Source organism: Mesoplodon densirostris, chromosome 2 (genome assembly GCF_025265405.1).
Source record: "Mesoplodon densirostris isolate mMesDen1 chromosome 2, mMesDen1 primary haplotype, whole genome shotgun sequence".
Classification (NCBI taxonomy): Eukaryota; Metazoa; Chordata; class Mammalia; order Artiodactyla; family Ziphiidae; genus Mesoplodon; species Mesoplodon densirostris.
Genome location: NC_082662.1, coordinates 98,715,399 through 98,732,681, shown reverse-complemented (window position 1 = coordinate 98,732,681; position 17,283 = coordinate 98,715,399). Strand labels below are relative to the sequence as shown.

The following is a 17,283-nucleotide window of genomic DNA, read 5'->3' as shown; positions in this document are numbered from 1 at the left end:
GTTTTCTGTGTGCTGATCACTCTGCTAAGAGCTTTATATATGGTATTTAATGTCCACAACAGCCAGTGCAGGAGACCTTGGTGTCTCCATCTTATAGATAAGAGAACTGAAGCTCAGAGTTCATAAAATTTGCCCAAGATCACAGCTAATAAAGTGAAACAGCTGTACCGCGAAACAGTGATTTTAACCCAGGGATCACAAAGTCAGATACCTCCATGGCAGCGTGTGGATTGGGCCAGGTGAAAGGCATCAGGGAGGGATGGGGCTTGTGGCCAACTGGAGTACACACCTGCCTCAGGGCATTCACATACTCAGTCTTTGATCAAGCTGTGCCAGCCACTGAGGCCAGTTCTTCCACTCCTTTCTCTTTTATTTGCCACCCCTTTCTTCACCACTGGTCTTAACTGCCTCCCCACAAAATCTCGTCTCCACTCCCACTCGCACCTGGGATGCTACAGGAGCCTCCTCCACAGCCTTTGTGCCTCCAGCCTTGCCTCTGCTGGTCCATCTGCTCACCAGAGCCAGGCACTGTCCCTTCCCTGAGCACCCAATTCTACAGAGATCCACCCCCACCAGACATGCAGTACTCACAGCTCCCTCCCCACCCCGCCCCAGGGACCGTCATAGAGTAGGAGGAACAAGGACTTTGCAGCTAGACTGTTCTAGCTTCAAATCCCAGCTCTTCCATTTGCCAGTGGGGTCACCTTGGATAAGTTACTTAACCTCGCTGACCCTCAATTTTCTCTCTAAGGCAGAGCGTCATGATGAGAGCTAGCATGCAGAGTCCTTAGGCACACGAAATGCACTCACACTTGTAAAGTGCTCAGCCCAGTGCTGGGTGCCCAGGAGGTATTTACCCCACATGGAAAACACAGGCTGAGAATGGGTTGTCACCCCCAAACCAAGAAAGTCAGGGAGGAGGGGCGACTTGCCCAGCTAATAAGTGGAACACTCAGGTTTCAAATCCAAGTCAGTTTCTCATCTGCAAAATGGAGACAAACTCCAGGCACACATGGTCCTGCACAGACTTAGAGAAGATGCCTGTGGCAGTAAGAGGTGCCCTGCGTCTGCCCAGACTCATTAGGGAGGCAGGAGGGCAAAGGGGCCAGGCTAGTCCGGAGCTGAGCTGATACCCGCCCAGAGCAGGACTGCAGGGCGGGGTGCTTTCAGCCCTTTCCAGACCCTGCATCTGATTCTCGGAGGCCCCACCCTCATCACCACAAACATTAAAACTGCACCCACATTCCTCATTAAATATAACTCTGCTTGAAATGTAAAAGGATTTTTATGAATTTGCTTTTGAAATTACTAGACTCTGAGTAACGCTTTCAATTTACTACTGGCTATGATTTCTCTTCAGTCATTCCTGCATGTTCTGGAATTCATGACAAAAATCCAACCTACAAATTGTTTTCAAATATAGTGACATTTGTATGGATACCAAACTTAACAAATATTAAAGTTGACATGTTACTTTCTGAAGGCATTTAGTTAAACATTTAGCAATTTTGACACTTTTTCATATTTTTCAGCCCCCAAAGTTTTTCTTTCAAGTCTCCAGCATTTCCTGGGCCTTTAGAAGTCCGCCCTGGCCCCTGGATAGGACGGGATTGCTCGCGAAGCCAGAACACTGGCTCCTCTCCATCTCCAGACAAGCAGCCTGCCCCTGCAGGTCCAGCTGCCAGAGCACCCAACTCCGGATGGTCCAGGGCATCCTTATTTGGGTAATTGTATTCTCATTTTGAAAACAAAGTAATTTGCCAACTGTTGGATTAAATGTGATTTAATGCTTAAATCTTTATTGGAGTTCCATATACATACATTTACGAATGAGGCAATGCTTTGATGGGGCGAATGTTCTCATGTAAGGTTTGGAAATCAGGATCACTGTCATCCTAACCAAGCCTTACCAGCACCTTCCATCTGGGGGCACAGCCAATTGCCCCCCTGCTCCCTCAAGTCCCCCAGGATGGGGCACCAGAAGGTGAAGCAGGGCAGGGTAGGGTGTGATGTGGCCTGGCACAGCCCGCCCAGCCACAGCACTTTTTGACTGACAAGGGACAGTTCCCCAGTATAGACGTCACTCAGGGCCGGGCCCATTCAAAGCAGACCGGCCGAGACAAGTTGATTTGCCTGTTTTATTGTACTCTGTCTGGGGCCCTTCAGAGCAGACCAGTTTTTTGAATTCCCTCTGCCATCCACTCCACTCCCTTCTCCACGCAAGAGGCAGAAGCCCTGGATCCCGACCATCGAGGAAGGAGGGAGAGGAGGGAAGATGCAGCTTCTTCACAAAGACTTCCACACACACCTCCCAAGCAGGCCACGAGGAGGGTCATGACATAATTCCAAGAAAGGGAAGGAGGTAGAAGGACTGCACTGGAGTGGGTGAGACAGAAGGCAGGGAAAGGACTTTAACTTCAGTTGACACACTTTGATTCATTCTATCAAGAAGCAATAAGATAGATATCTTGGACCTGGTCATTTCATTCACGGTCATCTAGATTAGGAATAATCTGTAAAGCCCTATATGCAAAGATAATATTTAATATTTATTGAGCACTTACTGCTTTATATTGAGACTCAGTGAATCCAAAATCAACCCATGAGAAAAGTGCTATTATTATCCCTATGAAATTGGTGAGGACCTGGAGGCACAGAGAGGGGAAGTAACTTGCCCAAGGTCACACAGCCAGTAAGCAGTGAAGCCAGAATTCAAACCCCAGTGGTCTGGAGCCAAAGCAGATACTGGTAGCCACGACATTAGGCCATAGTTATTCTTAACAAAGAAGAGCCATTATGGTGAGGCTCATCATGGGGCAGTGTACAGTGATTCAAATGTATAAAGAATGTAAAAATATTAATGAAATGTGGAAGGATATTAAGATATTTTTAAAATACAAAATTATACACGTATGGGCTTCCCTGGTGGCGCAGTGGTTGAGAGTCCGCCTGCCGATGCAGGGGACACGAGTTCGTGCCCCAGTCTGGGAAGATCCCACATGCTGTGGAGTGGCTGGGCCCGTGAGCCATGGCCGCTGAGCCTGTGCGTCCGGAGCCTGTGCTCCGCAACGGGAGAGGCCACAACAGTGAGGCCTGCATACCGAAAAAAAAAAAAAAAAAAAACATGTATGATCTCAACTTAAAATGCCTTTTTAAAAAGAACTGAAAGGAATATGTAAATATATAAAATATATTTTAAACATATAAATGTATCTCAGACAGAAGTTGATCAAATATTTGTTGAAACTGGTAGATTATGAGTGGGCTTTTTTCCTCTTCCCATTTTTTCTATATTTTCCAAACTTTTTACATGAAAATTACTCTTTTCAGTTAGGAAAAAGTACTAAGGTCTGTTTTAAAATTATTTGCTCTCAATAAATGTTTAAAAGAGAAATTTCTGAGAGACAAAATATCTAGAAGCAAGTTGTTTAAAAAAAATTAGTGGGGAGGTTGTTAAACTTTTAAAATTGGTAATATTCTTACAGCTAGGCCTCAGAACACTGAGAAGAATGTACAAGGGATGAGAAAATGGAATGAAGGATTCTATTACATGACAAGTTCAATAAGAAAATACAGAGTCTTGGCTGTCCTAAGTGCTAGCAAATGAGACAGGTAATTCTTGCCTTCTAGAAAGATCTTCTAATCCTCCTTCCTTGTCTTACAGATGAAGACACAATGTTTTTACTATTAAATACATTCACCTCCTTGAAAAGTAAGTTCCCTTCAGCCTGTTAAAGCATCCTCCCTTGGGCAGATGCAGGCCCAGCGTGAGGTGGGGAGCCCTGGACCCCGAGTTCCCCTGGCTCCAGCCCACATTCCGCCACCAGCCAGTTGCATCTCCTGGGCCTGTTTCCCCAACCAGAAACCAGCCAGACTTGTACAATCTCTTGCTCAGCATCCAGCTCTAACGTTCTGCTCTACGTTGTGTAAACGGCTAGAACAAATTGGCTAGAGATGCCTTCTGAAGACAGAAGGACCCTTGGTCTTGGCCAGGAGTGAACCTGGCTAGTAGCCCTCAGGAGGCAGTGGCATCAGGGGAGCTTCTGCCCAGAGGGCTGGGCAAGATGCAGATGCAGGAAGAGAGGCGGGGCTGGAGCAGAGCGAGCTGCCCAGGAGTGGGGAGGAAGCCAGCCTCCTGTTCCCGCTCCAGGCCCTGTTAGGCAGGCTCACACTGTTCTAGGGCTAATTGTGTCTGAAGCGACCAGCCGTCTTTCTCCCCACTCAGCAGCAGCAGCAGCAGCAAACAGCTTCTCCATCGCCAACCCAAGACCCTGCACAGCACAGGGCACATTCCACTCTCCTCCTTACACGGGCAACAGAGTCTAGCAACCTCTGTGCCCAAGGAGGTGCTCCAAAAATCATACATTAAACATGGGACTGAAGCCAAGCTGGTTAGGTCTGGATTCAGAAGGCACACGCTTGCTCCAACCCTTTGCAAGAGAATCTGCCGGGAGCTTGGCAGATTTCTGCACTATGCCTCCCACCTACTGAATCAGAATCGCAGAGGGTAGGACCTGGAAACAGCATTTTAAACAAGCTCCCCAGAAGGGCCTGATGTCCCCAGAGTTTCAGAACCACTGGCCTCAGGCTTGCTTGTAATCTCACATTCTCACATCTACTAGGGTGTCCTAAGAGGCTGGAAGTGAGGAGGAAGTAGAAGGTGGAAAGGGGATGCTACTTCCCAAACTGATGTGACAGAGACGTGCCTGAGACCTGGGGCCAAGTGTCCATTTCAGAGGGGGCGGGCTGGACGAGGGCCTAGGGGCAGCAGTCAGGTCCCCGGTGGGCCTCTCCTCCCACCCCGCTTCCTTTGTCAGTTTCCACATGCATAAACACACTCAGTCAAGCCCAGTCACTCCCCTCAGAATTTGCTGTATCTCCATCCACAGTGTTCCTGGACCCGACCTCAGCCACCATCCACCACGGCTCTCCCTCTCCCAACAGAGACCCCATCTGCCTCATTACTTAAATAATCTTTATTTCTCATGCACTAGGAAAGATGGGACTGTATGAAACACCACACTTCATAGCAAAGGCCTCGGTCCAGAACACAACACAAGGGACCAGGTGGGATCCAGGTCTGGTCAACACTCTGGGAACCATAGTAGGGATACTACCCTCAGGACTGGTGGCAGATCCAGGAGCCTCCAGCTGCAATGGCCCCAGACACAGCACAGGGCAGCTGCCCCCTCCCACAGAGGCACAGGAAGCTGACACCAGGGGAGCACATGGACCAGAGGAAGGACGGTGAAAGCTGCTGGGCCGTGACTTGGCGGAGGTGCTGGTCCAGCACCTCCGGGGCCCGAGCCCAGACAGCCAGGGCTGTGACTCAGCCAATTCTACCTGCCACAGATCCCTGGCAGCCCGTGCCCACAACACACGTTTACAGGCCACACCTGACTGCCCCTCAGCCACATAAGCAAGACAGAGGCCCAAACTCAAGCCCCAGCCAAAGCTCAAATTTGCCGAAGCCAGGACCCCAAGGGCCAGAGGGGCCAGACCCCCACAACCATCCCTGGCTCTTGTGGACACTCAGATGCCCGCAGGACAGCCAGACTTCAGAGGATCCTGGGACAGGTCCACCAGCAGGGCAGACCTCAAACCTGGGCCATCAGGTGCCACCTGAGCCAAGACAAGGGTAAAGCGGCTCCTGGGCACCATTTTCCCTGGGTGGCACACACACAGGTAGAGACATGCAGGACAGAACAAAGAAGAACAGACACATGCAGAGACCACAACAGGGCGGGAGGGGTCTGAGGACAGAACGTGGTCAAGGTGTCAAGACGCGGGGGCACTGTGTGGGCTGGGCTCACTGAGGCCCCGGGCTCATGGTGATGCCCCCCTCCTCCGGGATGGTCTCCAGCATCTCGCTCTGCACGGCCTGCGTGATGAGCGCCAGCTCCTGGCACAGGGTCTCATGGCGGTAGCCCACACGGATGTCCGGCACATTGGTGCGGCGGATGTCATTGCCCTCGGGGCCCTCCTTGGTATAGTTGGGTCCCAGCCAGTGGCTCTTCACCTGAAGGGGCAGGATAATGGGCAGGGCTGCAGCCAGCTCTGAGGGGCCAGGAACGCTGGGACCTTCCCAAAATGCAGAGCAGGGGAGGAGAGGGGATGCCAAGGGGGTGCAGTACCTTGTGGGAGAAGCCACTCATGAGCACACTGTTGCGTGCCAGCTCGCACATGTCGCAGGAGCTGAGCTTCCACACCTGGGTGGCGATGCTGTACTCCTCCATCAGTGGCTCCTGCACAGGCCAGGTTCCCTCAGGCGGGTGGACCGGGCCTGCCACCCGCCCCTCCCATGGACTTGCCACGAGGCATGCTGCACTCCACCGGCAGAGGGCAGCACCAGCCCCGAGACCTGCCCTGTCCCGGTGGCCTTTGGGTCCCAGGACACCCGCCCACCGGGCTGCCGCCGTGTGCTGACCTTGGTGAAGTGGAACTGCAGGGGATCGTCGGTGGACAGTGAGACCATGAGGCCACGGGACAGGTACTCAGGTAGGGGGTTCCGGTGGTAGCTGAGGAAGAGGCTGTTGTTGCTGAGCGGGGACATGGCGATGCCAATCTGGGCCAAGTAATACAGGTACTGCAGGACCGGGGCCTGGGCAGGCAACAGGGAGGGCAGGCCTGTCAGGTGGCCTCCAGGCTGAGGAGGACACCTGGTCCTGGGGGTTACAGGTCACAGTGGGGAACAGGGGGAAGTCCAGGCTGGGCCTGAGTTGCAGAGGGTCGGTTACAGCCAGAATCCAAGTTGGGGCCTCAGTGTGGAGGTTGGGGTCCAAGCTGGGGAGGAGGACCAGTTGCTGAAGAGGCTTGAAGGGCTGGGAGGAGGGGAAGCTGGGGTGCAGAGCCTGACCTTGCGCAGAAGCAGCCCATGCGAGATGTTCTCAGCCAGCATGAAGGCCGACACCAGATGGTGGATGGGCCCGGCCTCCCCACAGTGCGGCCTCAGCACAAACGTGTGGAAGCCCCTCTGCCTGGGGGGCATGAAGACAGCGTCGGGTCCCAAGCCTGGCTCGCCTGGGCTCCTGAGCCCCCACCCAGTGACTTTGTGGGCCTAGGACCAGGGGGCAGGGGCAGACTCTTGGCTGCGAGGGCTGACCCACAGGGCCCCGAGGGCAGAGAACCCATCCGATCTAAGCCTGGGGCCAAGAGGTGGGTCAGAGATCTGGTGGCCCCAGCCCAGGGCAGGCCCAGAGTAAGGCCTGCTGGCTGAGAGCCGGCAGGGCAGGCAGAGACACGGCACCAGTGGAGCCCAGGGGCAGGCACCTGCGCAGGTGGTTCAGCATGGCCATGTTGACGAAGGTGTAGTACAAGTAGTAGGCATACGGTGGGTTGTCCTCCTCCACCCAAGCCTCAGGGAGGGGGCTCTCCAGGTTAAAGATGTGGTTCTCAGGCTTGGACTCATCATCCACGCTGTCAAAGCCGTCCACCTGGCACAGGACTCTGGGGTCAGGTCCAGAGCCGCAGCCGGGCCTGAGGCAGTGTCCCCCCCATACCCAGCCCTGGGCCACGCCCTCACATGCTCCAAGAAGAGATGCAGCTCCGGGTGACTGGCAGGGTGGATGGTGGCCTCGAACAACGGCAGGAAAATGTTCTCCAGCATCTCCTGGAAGTTGGCCAGCTGGCCCTTGGTACGGTAGACGTCACTGCAGGTGAGACGAGTGCACACAGGTATGTGCAGGTCAGGGCAGAATCACAGAAGCACTTTTGAGCCATATTGGGTGGGCCGGGCGGGACAGACCGTGAGTGGACCAGGGAGTCCCTCCTGTTCCGAGGGCTCGGCTGGGACAGGGGAGAGCCAGCCATCCCAGGAAGGCGGGAGGAGGCCCTGGCCTCTTGACCTCTGCCCCCACATTCCCTCCTACTCCAAGGGACACTCACAAGAGGCGGGGCACCTGCACGAGCCAGCGCACGTTGGGAGAGTGTACACGGTGCATGACGGCCCAGCGCGCCAGCTTGTCCCACTCGTCCCTTGAGCGCCCGTAAATGGAGAGCCTCAGCTCCGCGTTCTGGTATTTGCTCTCCTCCAGGTCCGACATCACCTCCTGGGACGTGCGAGGCAACTGTCACCCTCAGGCTTCTCACCCGTCCCTGTCTTCGTGCCCACCAGGTGTGCTCAGTCAGAACCCTTCATGCCTCTCACCCACCCTCCCCACCCAGCTATGCAAGCCCCCAGCTACCCAGTCAGGGAGGGCTGCCCCAGGCCCATGCTGCCCCTCCCTGTACGTGGGCCCCGGCAGCCGCTCCTCCCTACCTTGATGATGTGAGCAAAGTACTTCCCAGAAACCCTGTTGTCGGTCTTGATGAAGATCTCTCGGAGGACAGACTCCCCAATAGGGTTATATTTGGCATTGAACTTGTCAAAGCGATGGAAGGTGTTCCTGTCCTGGGGGAGAAGGGCAGGCCCAAGTCACCCCTGACCCCTGGCCCGCACACTGGCCCAGCCCCTCAGCCCCTCTACCACTGGGACGGACCGCATGCACATCGAGCGTGTCCACACTCAGGTCGTAGGCAGTGAGGTTCATGCTCTCGAAGACCTCCCGCAGCGTCTGCTCGCGACCCTGCTCCATGTGCACGATCTCCTCCAGGTGCCGCTTCATCGCCCGTTTGATGAAGCGCAGCAAATGCTTCTGGTTCATGCAGGACGAGGCATGGATGTGCGTGTCCACCTGGGGGGGAACGGGGACTGCTGGGTCCATGGGAGGCCAGGATAGTCCGGAGCCTGGGCGGTGGGATGGGAGAGGGCTCTTCAAACTGGATGCTGGGTGGGGACCCAGGCCCTGGAGGGGGAGGCTGGGCAGAGGTGCAGGGTCAGGCTTGGGGGTGAGGGCCCACCTTGCGGATGTTGTAGAAATCTCGGTGTGGCACCTTCTTCTGGGCGGCCAGCTCCTTCATCTCGTTGAGCAGCACGTGCATCTGGAACTTAGAGCTCAGGTACTGCAGCCGACGGTAACAGAATGACTTTCTGGGCAGAAGGAGAAGCAGGCAAGGGCTCAGGCCCGCAAGGAAGCACCTGGGAGGGCCTGGGTGGCAGAGCAGAGGGAGGAAGCAGGAAGGTGCAGACCTGAGGCTGCCAAGGGGGCAGGAGATGACGGGAAAATCTAGGACTCAGTGACTGAAAGGGTGGGAGACTGGGTGACAGGTGTCTGGGGCAGGGCTGGGGCTGGAAGAATCCGGGCTGGGAGGGGAGCCGAGTGTCTGGGACGGGCACAGACTCACATGGGGCCGTTGATAATCAGAGCCATCAGCACATTGACATCTGCCACAAATTCCTGCAGGTCGGGGTACGGCAGCTCCACCTCTGAGCAGCTGGTGTGTAGGGGGAGCTTGAGTGAGGAGAGCAAGCCAGGCCCTGTGGGCCCTCCCGAGCCGATGCAGCCCGCCACGGCTTCCCCCCCAGCATGCCCCACGCCCCTCTTACTGCTCATCGGGTTCCCTGCGGGTGTAGACGTGAACCACACCCTGCACCATGCGCAGGCCCAAGCCCAGGTCCCCCGGCATGGTGCTTGGTTCACAGTGCTCATACGGGTGCTGCTCCAGCGCAGGGGGGTGCACTGGGGCATCTGCAGGGGTAAGAAGGGTGGAGTCAGGGCCAGGCCTCTTCCAGGCCACCCACTGCCTAACCCAGAAGCCCCAGCAGGACAGCTCCTGCCCCTGCCTCCGCCCCTGCATGCCAAGAGGCTGGAATGAACTCGGGTGTGGGAAGAAGCAGGCACGCTGAGGTTCTTGGGCACCAAGCTCAGGGAGCCTGGGATACCAGGGCACTTGGAGTAGGACAGGGATGGGGGGTCCCACCAGCGGACACAGGGGTGTCCGGGCCCTGCTCATAGGTCCGTGTCTCCAGGGGCTTCTCGGCCAGCTGCTGCAGGTACCGGCGGGTGGTGGGGCAGAAGCTCTGCAGCGACAGGGCCATGTACTTCTCCCGGATGAAGAGTGCCCGCACCACGCTCTTGGCTGCGTCCAGCAGGTCTGTGAATGGCACCTGGAGATGGGGACACGGAATCACTCTCCTTGGTCCCAGTCCCAGACCCAGACCCAGACCCGGCTCACCCTCACCTCTTCCCTGGGCCTTGACCCCAGAAACTCTCAGACCATTCTGCTCTCAGCACAGCAACTAGCTTCCAGCCAGACTCTCTGCCCCTCCAGCTTAAAGAAAGATAAACACCCTCCTCTCTAGCCTCTACCCGCAGCTGCCCAGACTCAGGGAGCCCAGCAGGATCCAGGGGACGGGGACACTCACCCCACACTTCTCCTCCCCAGAGATGGTGACCCGCTGAAATTCCCGCTCCAGCACCACATCTCGCTCCCACAGGCCCCGGTCGCCCTGCCCCTCATGCTGCTCCTTGTAGAGCCTACAAGTGGAGGGTACGAGGGAGGGGCTAGAGACAGCAGTGGGACAGGCCCCAGCCCTGCATCCACCGCACCCCTCTGCCCTCCTCACTGGAGGTCCGAGTCACTGTCTGTTTTCAGGAAATCTTGCTTGGCCCGAAGCAGGATGTCCGGCTCCAGCCTAGAGGTGAGGGAGTGAGAGGTCAGGCAGCTGATGAGGCCCTTGCTCCCAGGTCCCTGCACTGTACTAGGTGCCGTGCATGTGGTGTCACTTGTGGTCCTCACAGGGATGTAGAACCCTATGCCGTGGGTGCTGCTCTTGCCCCACATCAGAGATGAGAAAGCACACCCAGAAGTTAAGCACCGTGTTCCAGGCCACGCTGTTGGGTAGAAGACAGAACCAGAACCCAGCAGCCTGACTCCAAAGCCTATGCTTCACACCACTGCTCTGTGCCGCCTCCCCAGGGGGCCCCAGAGGGAGGACTGGTTGGAAGAGAAGAGAGATGGGGCTCTGAAAGCGTCCGGATGGAGACAGAGGGATGCTGGGCAAACTGTCCTGTGTCCCTCCCCACAACCCCACGCTTCCTGTGCCCCCCACCCCATAGCCGCCTGGCTGTGCCCTCCACCCCATGGCCGCCTGGCTGTGCCCCTCACCCCATGGCCGCCTGGCTGTGCCCCCCACCCCATGGCCGCCTGGCTGTGCCCCTCACCCCATGGCTTGCCCCTTGAGGTGGCCTGTCTGGCTCTGAACCTGGGGGCTTACTTGACATCCTGGCTGATCTGCCGCTCCAGGCGCTGCCGCCGCTCCTCCAGCTGCTCAATGGGGCTCTCCTCCGGGAACTCGTACGGGGCGCTACGGAGCTCACTCTCAGCCAGGGAGCGGCTGAACAGCTCCTGGTGGGAGGGAAGGAAGGGTCAGTGTGGCCTAGCCATCAAGGTCTGGGGATGGGGTGAGGGCACAGGAGCTGGGGGTACCTGGTACAGGCTAGGGGATCAGGGCACAGCCAAGCGTGAAGTAAAGGGACAGGTGAGGTGGAGGAGGGGTGAGGGGAACAAAGACTAGGCGTGGCAGCAGTGATGGGGGGACACAGGGTGCAGTGTCAGGCGATACCTCGGCGATCTCCTTGCATTTGCCATCCATAGACGTGCGCAGGTCGAGCGGGAAGTGCTTGAGGCAGGGGGCAGGGCCTGGCAGGGATCGGGCAGACTGCAGCGGAGGGGCCCCCAGCCCACCCCGAGCCTCTGTGGAGACAGTGATGCAGGGTCAAAGGGTGAAGGGCAGGGCCTGGGTGCACTGGAAGCCCTGGGCCCCTGCCTGCCCCAGGCCAGCCCCGGAGAGAGGCCAGTCACCCCTAAGAGGCTGAGGAGTGAGCCCGCATGTGGACCTCACCTGCAGTCTGGCATGGGGACCCCTCACCCATTCCAGGCTCATGCGTGGGGCCACGAGTCTGCCCCTAGAACAAGTGGATTCATTCACCCCAGGAATAAAAATCTGAATCCTGGACTAGGGGCCACCCCATCAGGCCATGAGAGAACCTCCATGTGAGTACCTGCTACAGGCAGGCACCCACGTGTCCATGTACACACACACATACACACACACACACACACACACACTCCCCCCCCCCACTCCAGGCGCTCATTAAGGCCACACCAGCGATGCCAAGTGCACAGCTTCCAGGGCAGACAGCCCAGGATCAGACCTGCCTCTGGACCAGCAGATCCCCCTCTCAAGGGCCAGGGTCTGCGCCTGATACCCTAGACCTACAAAGCCTGGGGAAGCCACAGTTGCCACTCAGCTCTGACCTGGGGACCAGCCTTCAAGGGAAGAGGAAGAGAGGAAGTGGAGGACCTGGTTGGCAGCAGGAACCCTACCTCCTCCCTGGAGACCTGCCCTCTCCCCCAGGACCCCAGGGCTGCCAAGCTGTGGCCTGGCCCCAGGCTGCCCCTCCCACTGCTGGCTGCCCCTCCAAAGGGAGCTGCCACAAACAGTCTGCGCCACTCAGAGGCCCCAGGATCTGGGCCGGAGGCCCTCGGGAAGGGAGTATCATAAGCCAGAGTCTCTCTCCACGGAAGGAAGAATTCCTCAGCTTCCAACAGGAGGCTGGCACTAAAAGCCTTGAAGCTGATAGTCTAGAGAAGCTGCCTGAGCTCCCAGCCCACCCCAGAGGACCCTCCCTGGGCTCCCCAGCCCCACCCTCCCAGCAGGAAGCTCTCCCAGTCAGCCGTTGGGGGTACTCCCCTCCAGCACCCTCCTTTTCCCTCTCCACTGTGGCTCAGGATGGACTAGAGGCTCTACCAGGCAGCATGCCTTGAAGTCTCTGGGCCCACTTCCCAATACCCCAGAGTCCTGTCCTAAGGCTGGACAAAAAGAAGAGGGGGTGCCTGCCCCAGATCCAGGACCTAGCCCCCCCCCTCGCCCTGGTGCCTGCCTGGGCCCTACCTGCAGTCAGGCAGCGCCGGCCAGCAGCCCTGTGCCCCTTGCCCGCCTGTTTGCTGAGTGGAGCTGCAGCCAGTCCCCCAGGACAGCTCAGGGGCCGGCACGGGCTGTACCAAGTGCAGCTGCATGCAGGGGAGACCCTGGGATGACGGCAAGCAGGGGGCTGGGGAAGCTCAGGGGAGTAAAGAAATCAAGGGAAGGAGTATCAGGTTGGGAGATAAGAGGAACCCCCAAACTGAACAGGCCCTTAACCTCTACAGTGCCAGGGCCCAGCCCAAAGTGGGGCCCCCAAGGGGGAGGAGGCAGGGCAGGCCGATATGGGCAGGGCAGGCTGGCAGGGAAGGGACAAGCCTCCTTAAAATGCAGTACCCTAGGGGATAGTGTGTAGGGCCTGGCTAGCCAAAGAGTAGGAGGGGACGAGCAGCCCTCCTCACCTCCATACCCAACAGCCCCAGGCCAGCTTCCTCTGCCCAATGGCCTTGTTTTGCTCACCACTGCCCTCTGGGCCCCTGACTACAGGGTCTCTTGGGAGAGACAGGGCCCCTGCTGGGGACAGGAACTGGCTGGCAGCCAGGGTAGAGGCTCAGTCCAGGAAAGGACCAGTTACGGAGCTTCCCTGTTGCCCAGGGGACTGGTTCATGGCCCCCTAGACCTCCAGCCCCTGTCCAAGCCTATCGTCGGGGACAGACTGCCCAGGAGAAGAGGTTCAGAAGTGGGACTAGAATTTGGAGGACTTGAGTCTGACTCTGTTCCCAATTACTGGCAAGTCTCTACCTTCCGGAGGCTTCAAGTCTGCCTATAATGGGGTGATAAGGGGTCCTACCCTGCCTAGCCACAGCTGCTATAAGGCGCACAGAGATACGGCTCTGCAAGTGTTCTGGAACGTACCATCATCTGTGATTATGAACTCCTGGGACCCTCCAAACACTCCCCACATGCAGTCCCACCCACTGGGGGTGTGGGGGGGGTGCTTCTGGGCTCAGCGTAGGCCAAGGCAATGAGCAGTGAGGGTGTGAAGAGAACAGAATTGGCAGGGTGGGAACACTGTCTCTTACTTGGAAGAGGGCAGAGCAGAAAGAGGAAGGAAGATGGGCACCAGCTCTGCCCTCAGAGTGTTAAGACAAAGCCTAAGGCCCTTGCTTCCCCCAAGAACCCTGACCCTACACGGCTCCTCCTCACTTCTAACCCCCTCCAGAGAGGCTGACCACAGACATCCAGGGCTGGTGTGTATCGGGTCAGCAGAACTGAGTCAAAGGCCCTAATCTCAACCACCTCTCCTAGCAGGGTGACCCAGGGTCTCCACAGAAATGCTGGGGTGACCAGGACAGGTTCTGGCACGCAGAGCCATCCCCCCAGCCTGCCAAGCCACCACACAGGACTGCCAGGGTTCACTAGAGGTGACAGACAGGCAATAACCTCCACACTTCCTGAGGCCAGGTCTAGAAGACCCAGCTGCCTGCTGGTCCCTTCTCCCAGGGTCTGTGCCACAGCACCACACCCACACCCACACCCACACCCACACGGCGTGGGGAGGGGTGGTCAAAAGCCAGAGGGGGCTACTCCCCAGCCATTCCCACTAACTCCAAGATTCTTGCCAACCTGTCTACCCACTTGACCAGACTGCCTCGGCAGGAAGAGAGGTACCCAAGGCTTTGACCCCCAAGAATCAGATGCCCCCACCATGTGACCATCCCAAGGTATACAGATCTAGCCTCAGGGGACACACCCTCTGGAGGCACAGACCTGGGCACAAAGAACACAGACCCTCAGGCCAATACAGAACTCAGGCCAGCATCTTCAGTAGCATAAGAAAACCGGGAGGTAGGCATAAGCAAAATCAGGCTACAGGTACAGACAGGTGCTCCGGGGGTGGGGGCACTGGCTTGACCTGGTCACCAAAGTGGGGGTGGTCTTCCCTTAGCCACAGGCCTGGGAGCAGCAGACGGCAGGTAGCTATCCCTCAGCAAGCACCGACCCAGGCAGCCGAGCCCTCAGGGCGATGGGCACAGCTGCACCACACTGCCAGATCCAAACGGTGCAGAGATGCCTACAGGAGTGGGAGCTGAACCAAAGGGTGCAGGAGCACACGCAGGCCGGCAGCGGCCCCAGCCTGAGCCCCCGCACGGGCCCAACCCAAGGGCACCCCATACTTCTGAGGAAGCTCACAAGACAGATCAGGAATGAACAAACTGCAAACAATAGATACAGTTGAGCCCCTAGATCCTGGATGCCCGGCGGCAATAAGTATGCCTTAACATCAGACCCCCAGTAAGGGGGTTCAAGATCTAGGATCCTAGAAAGAGTAACTAACTGCAAGAGGACAGCCTGAGCCTGCCTGGTAAAGGCACAGCCACCAGCTGTGTGGCCAGTCTGCAAACTAGTCAGTCCCACACACCCCCCACTCCATTCACACACACTCCACATGCAAACAGTCTTAGCACATCCACACGCTGACACGTGTGCAAATACACTCTTGCTGCACCCACACCCACGCCCACTCCTCGTTACAGAGGACAGCATCCCCGACACAGAACCCTGTCACCCTCCCCCCCACCTCCCCCCCACACCACCTCCCAAGCCAGCTGTCCCTGGGAAAGGGACAAGGGGCACCACTGCAGAGAAGGTGCAGGAGAAGCCCCCCTCCTGAGGGGACCAGTGGCCTGGGCGAGACGTAGGGGCAGAGCCAGCCTGAGGCCAGGAAGCACACGCTCACCTGGTACTGCAGAGGAAGCCTGCAGGCTGGCCCGCTTCTTAAAGGGATATTTGGCCTTGGATTTGCCGGAGCCAGATGAATAGGATGCCATGGCTCCGGCCGCAGAGACGGCGGGGGGAGTCTGAGCCGCACCAGCTGGGCCTGGCTCTGCCACATCCAACCCCTTCCTCTGCCCCGCCCCCAGCGGGAGTGACTGATGCAGGAAGCAGAGGCCCCGCAGGCGGAAGAGGCCCTGTCCATGATTTCTGATGTTGTCTAGGCAACCTCAGGAGGGGGGCCTCCATCCCTGCCCCTTTAACCCTCCCTTCCTCTCCTCAGTCCCCGGAGTTACACGGATGGTCGTGTCACTTGTTTCCTCACTTCCCCTGGGGGGTGGAAGTGAGGAAACAAGATGGAGAAGGGCCAGCCCCAGCACTCCACGAAGCCCTCAGGAGCCCCTTGCCCCTTGCCCCTTGCCAGGGCTCTGGAGCAAAAGAGTCAAAGTCCAGGCTAACTGGTCCAGCCAGCCAGGGAGAAAACAAATAGTAATAGAGAGAGATCCAGTGCAAGCACCCCCAAACTCAGAACACTTTCCTCTCAAGGCCAGCGGATTCCATGAAAATCCAGCCCCTCTGGGGCAGAGTCCCCTTTTTTCCTCGTCTGACCCCCGGCCCCAGGGGTAGCCCAGCTCGGGAAGGATAGGGTAGAACTGAGAATCCCAGCCCAGTAGGGAGGAGCCTGTCTTGGGAAAATTCCACTGTCCACAGAAGCTACCCTCTAGGAAGGCAGGGAGGCCAGGAGTCAGGGGCTTCTCTGGGGTCTGGGAAAGAGACCCCAGCGGCTTCTGACTTTTCCTTCTGTCTTTCCACACTCAGGCTCTGCTCTCCAGGCGCTCCCCGGGAGGAGCTGTCTGCCTCCCGTAGGTCTGCAGGCTGTGCCCACCCTCTTGTCACCCTGGACACTGCACTTCTCTGTCCCAGAGACCCTGCCCTCCTTCACATGCACACACACTCACCTGAGGCCATGCTGCCCGAGCCCTGAGGGGTACCGGGAAGTCTGCTCTCCAGGGTCTGCAAAGCCGGGAAGCCCGGTCGCGAGGGACGGGAGAAGGACTGGGATCCAGACCCCGGCAAGTCGCTCCAAGGGCCCCTGCCCTGACACTGATATGGGAGAAGTAAGACAGTCTTTCAAAATTGCTGGCTGTAGGGAGGCGGACCCCCGCCGACCTGGGCCGCTGCACTGGCCTTGTAGACCCCGGCGTCCCGACCCCCAGCCCCGCACTCCAGAGGCGGGCAGGCCACGTGCTCCCCAGAGAGCGGGACCCGGAATTCGTCTGGGCTTCTCTCCACACTTTCTGGGTATTCGGGTCGGACTCGGGTAGCTGGACTGTGGGGGAGTCACGCAACAGGTGCAACCCCACTGAAACCTCGCCAGCGCCGGCGCGCTTCTCCGCAGCCCCAGGCCCAGCCAAGTCCTTGGCCCCGCCCCTGCTCGGGCCCTCCCCCGCCAAGCCGGCCCCGGCCCCGGCCCCGCCCCCGCCATTTTTCCTCTTCCCGGCGCCACGTGGGCAGCCGCCACTCAGCATCCGCCCCGCAGTGTCTTGGGCAAGTACTGTGCTTCAGCTTCCTCACCAGTAAAGCGAGATGGGGTAATCGCAGTACCTCACTCAAAGGGGTTATTGTTAGGATGAAACGTTAAGCACCTTTGCATGATACCTGGCACAAAGTCAGTGCCCAATAAAAGATAGCTATTATTATTGTGCCAGGGTTCTCTTTTAGCAGAAGTCCTTCCCGGCAGGCGTAGCTAGGCAAGGTGTGTC

General features: G+C 57.8%; 1 protein-coding gene across 5 annotated transcripts; it reads right to left on the bottom strand.

Annotated features, from left to right (window-relative positions):
• Positions 1–4,957: 4,957 nt before the first annotated feature.
• Positions 4,958–17,049, bottom strand: AMPD2 (adenosine monophosphate deaminase 2). 5 transcript variants are annotated; one of them, XM_060090222.1, is made up of 18 exons: positions 16,480–16,564; positions 11,444–11,574; positions 11,096–11,226; positions 10,445–10,513; positions 10,244–10,355; positions 9,799–9,985; positions 9,425–9,566; positions 9,223–9,312; positions 8,839–8,968; positions 8,478–8,672; positions 8,258–8,389; positions 7,885–8,048; positions 7,523–7,649; positions 7,270–7,433; positions 6,857–6,977; positions 6,428–6,601; positions 6,135–6,245; positions 4,958–6,019 (listed from the first exon to the last, which is right to left on the bottom strand). In XM_060090222.1, the coding sequence occupies exons 1-18, from the start codon at positions 16,487–16,489 to the stop codon at positions 5,810–5,812; spliced, it is 2,400 nt and encodes a 799-aa protein (XP_059946205.1). In that variant the 5' UTR covers positions 16,490–16,564; the 3' UTR covers positions 4,958–5,809. The 5 variants fall into 5 exon arrangements, with proteins under 5 accessions (XP_059946205.1, XP_059946206.1, XP_059946204.1 ...); XM_060090223.1 differs by lacking the exon at positions 11,444–11,574 and adding an exon at positions 11,723–11,786 and having other exon boundaries at positions 16,480–16,541; XM_060090221.1 differs by lacking the exon at positions 16,480–16,564 and adding an exon at positions 15,486–15,642.
• Positions 17,050–17,283: the final 234 nt, after the last annotated feature.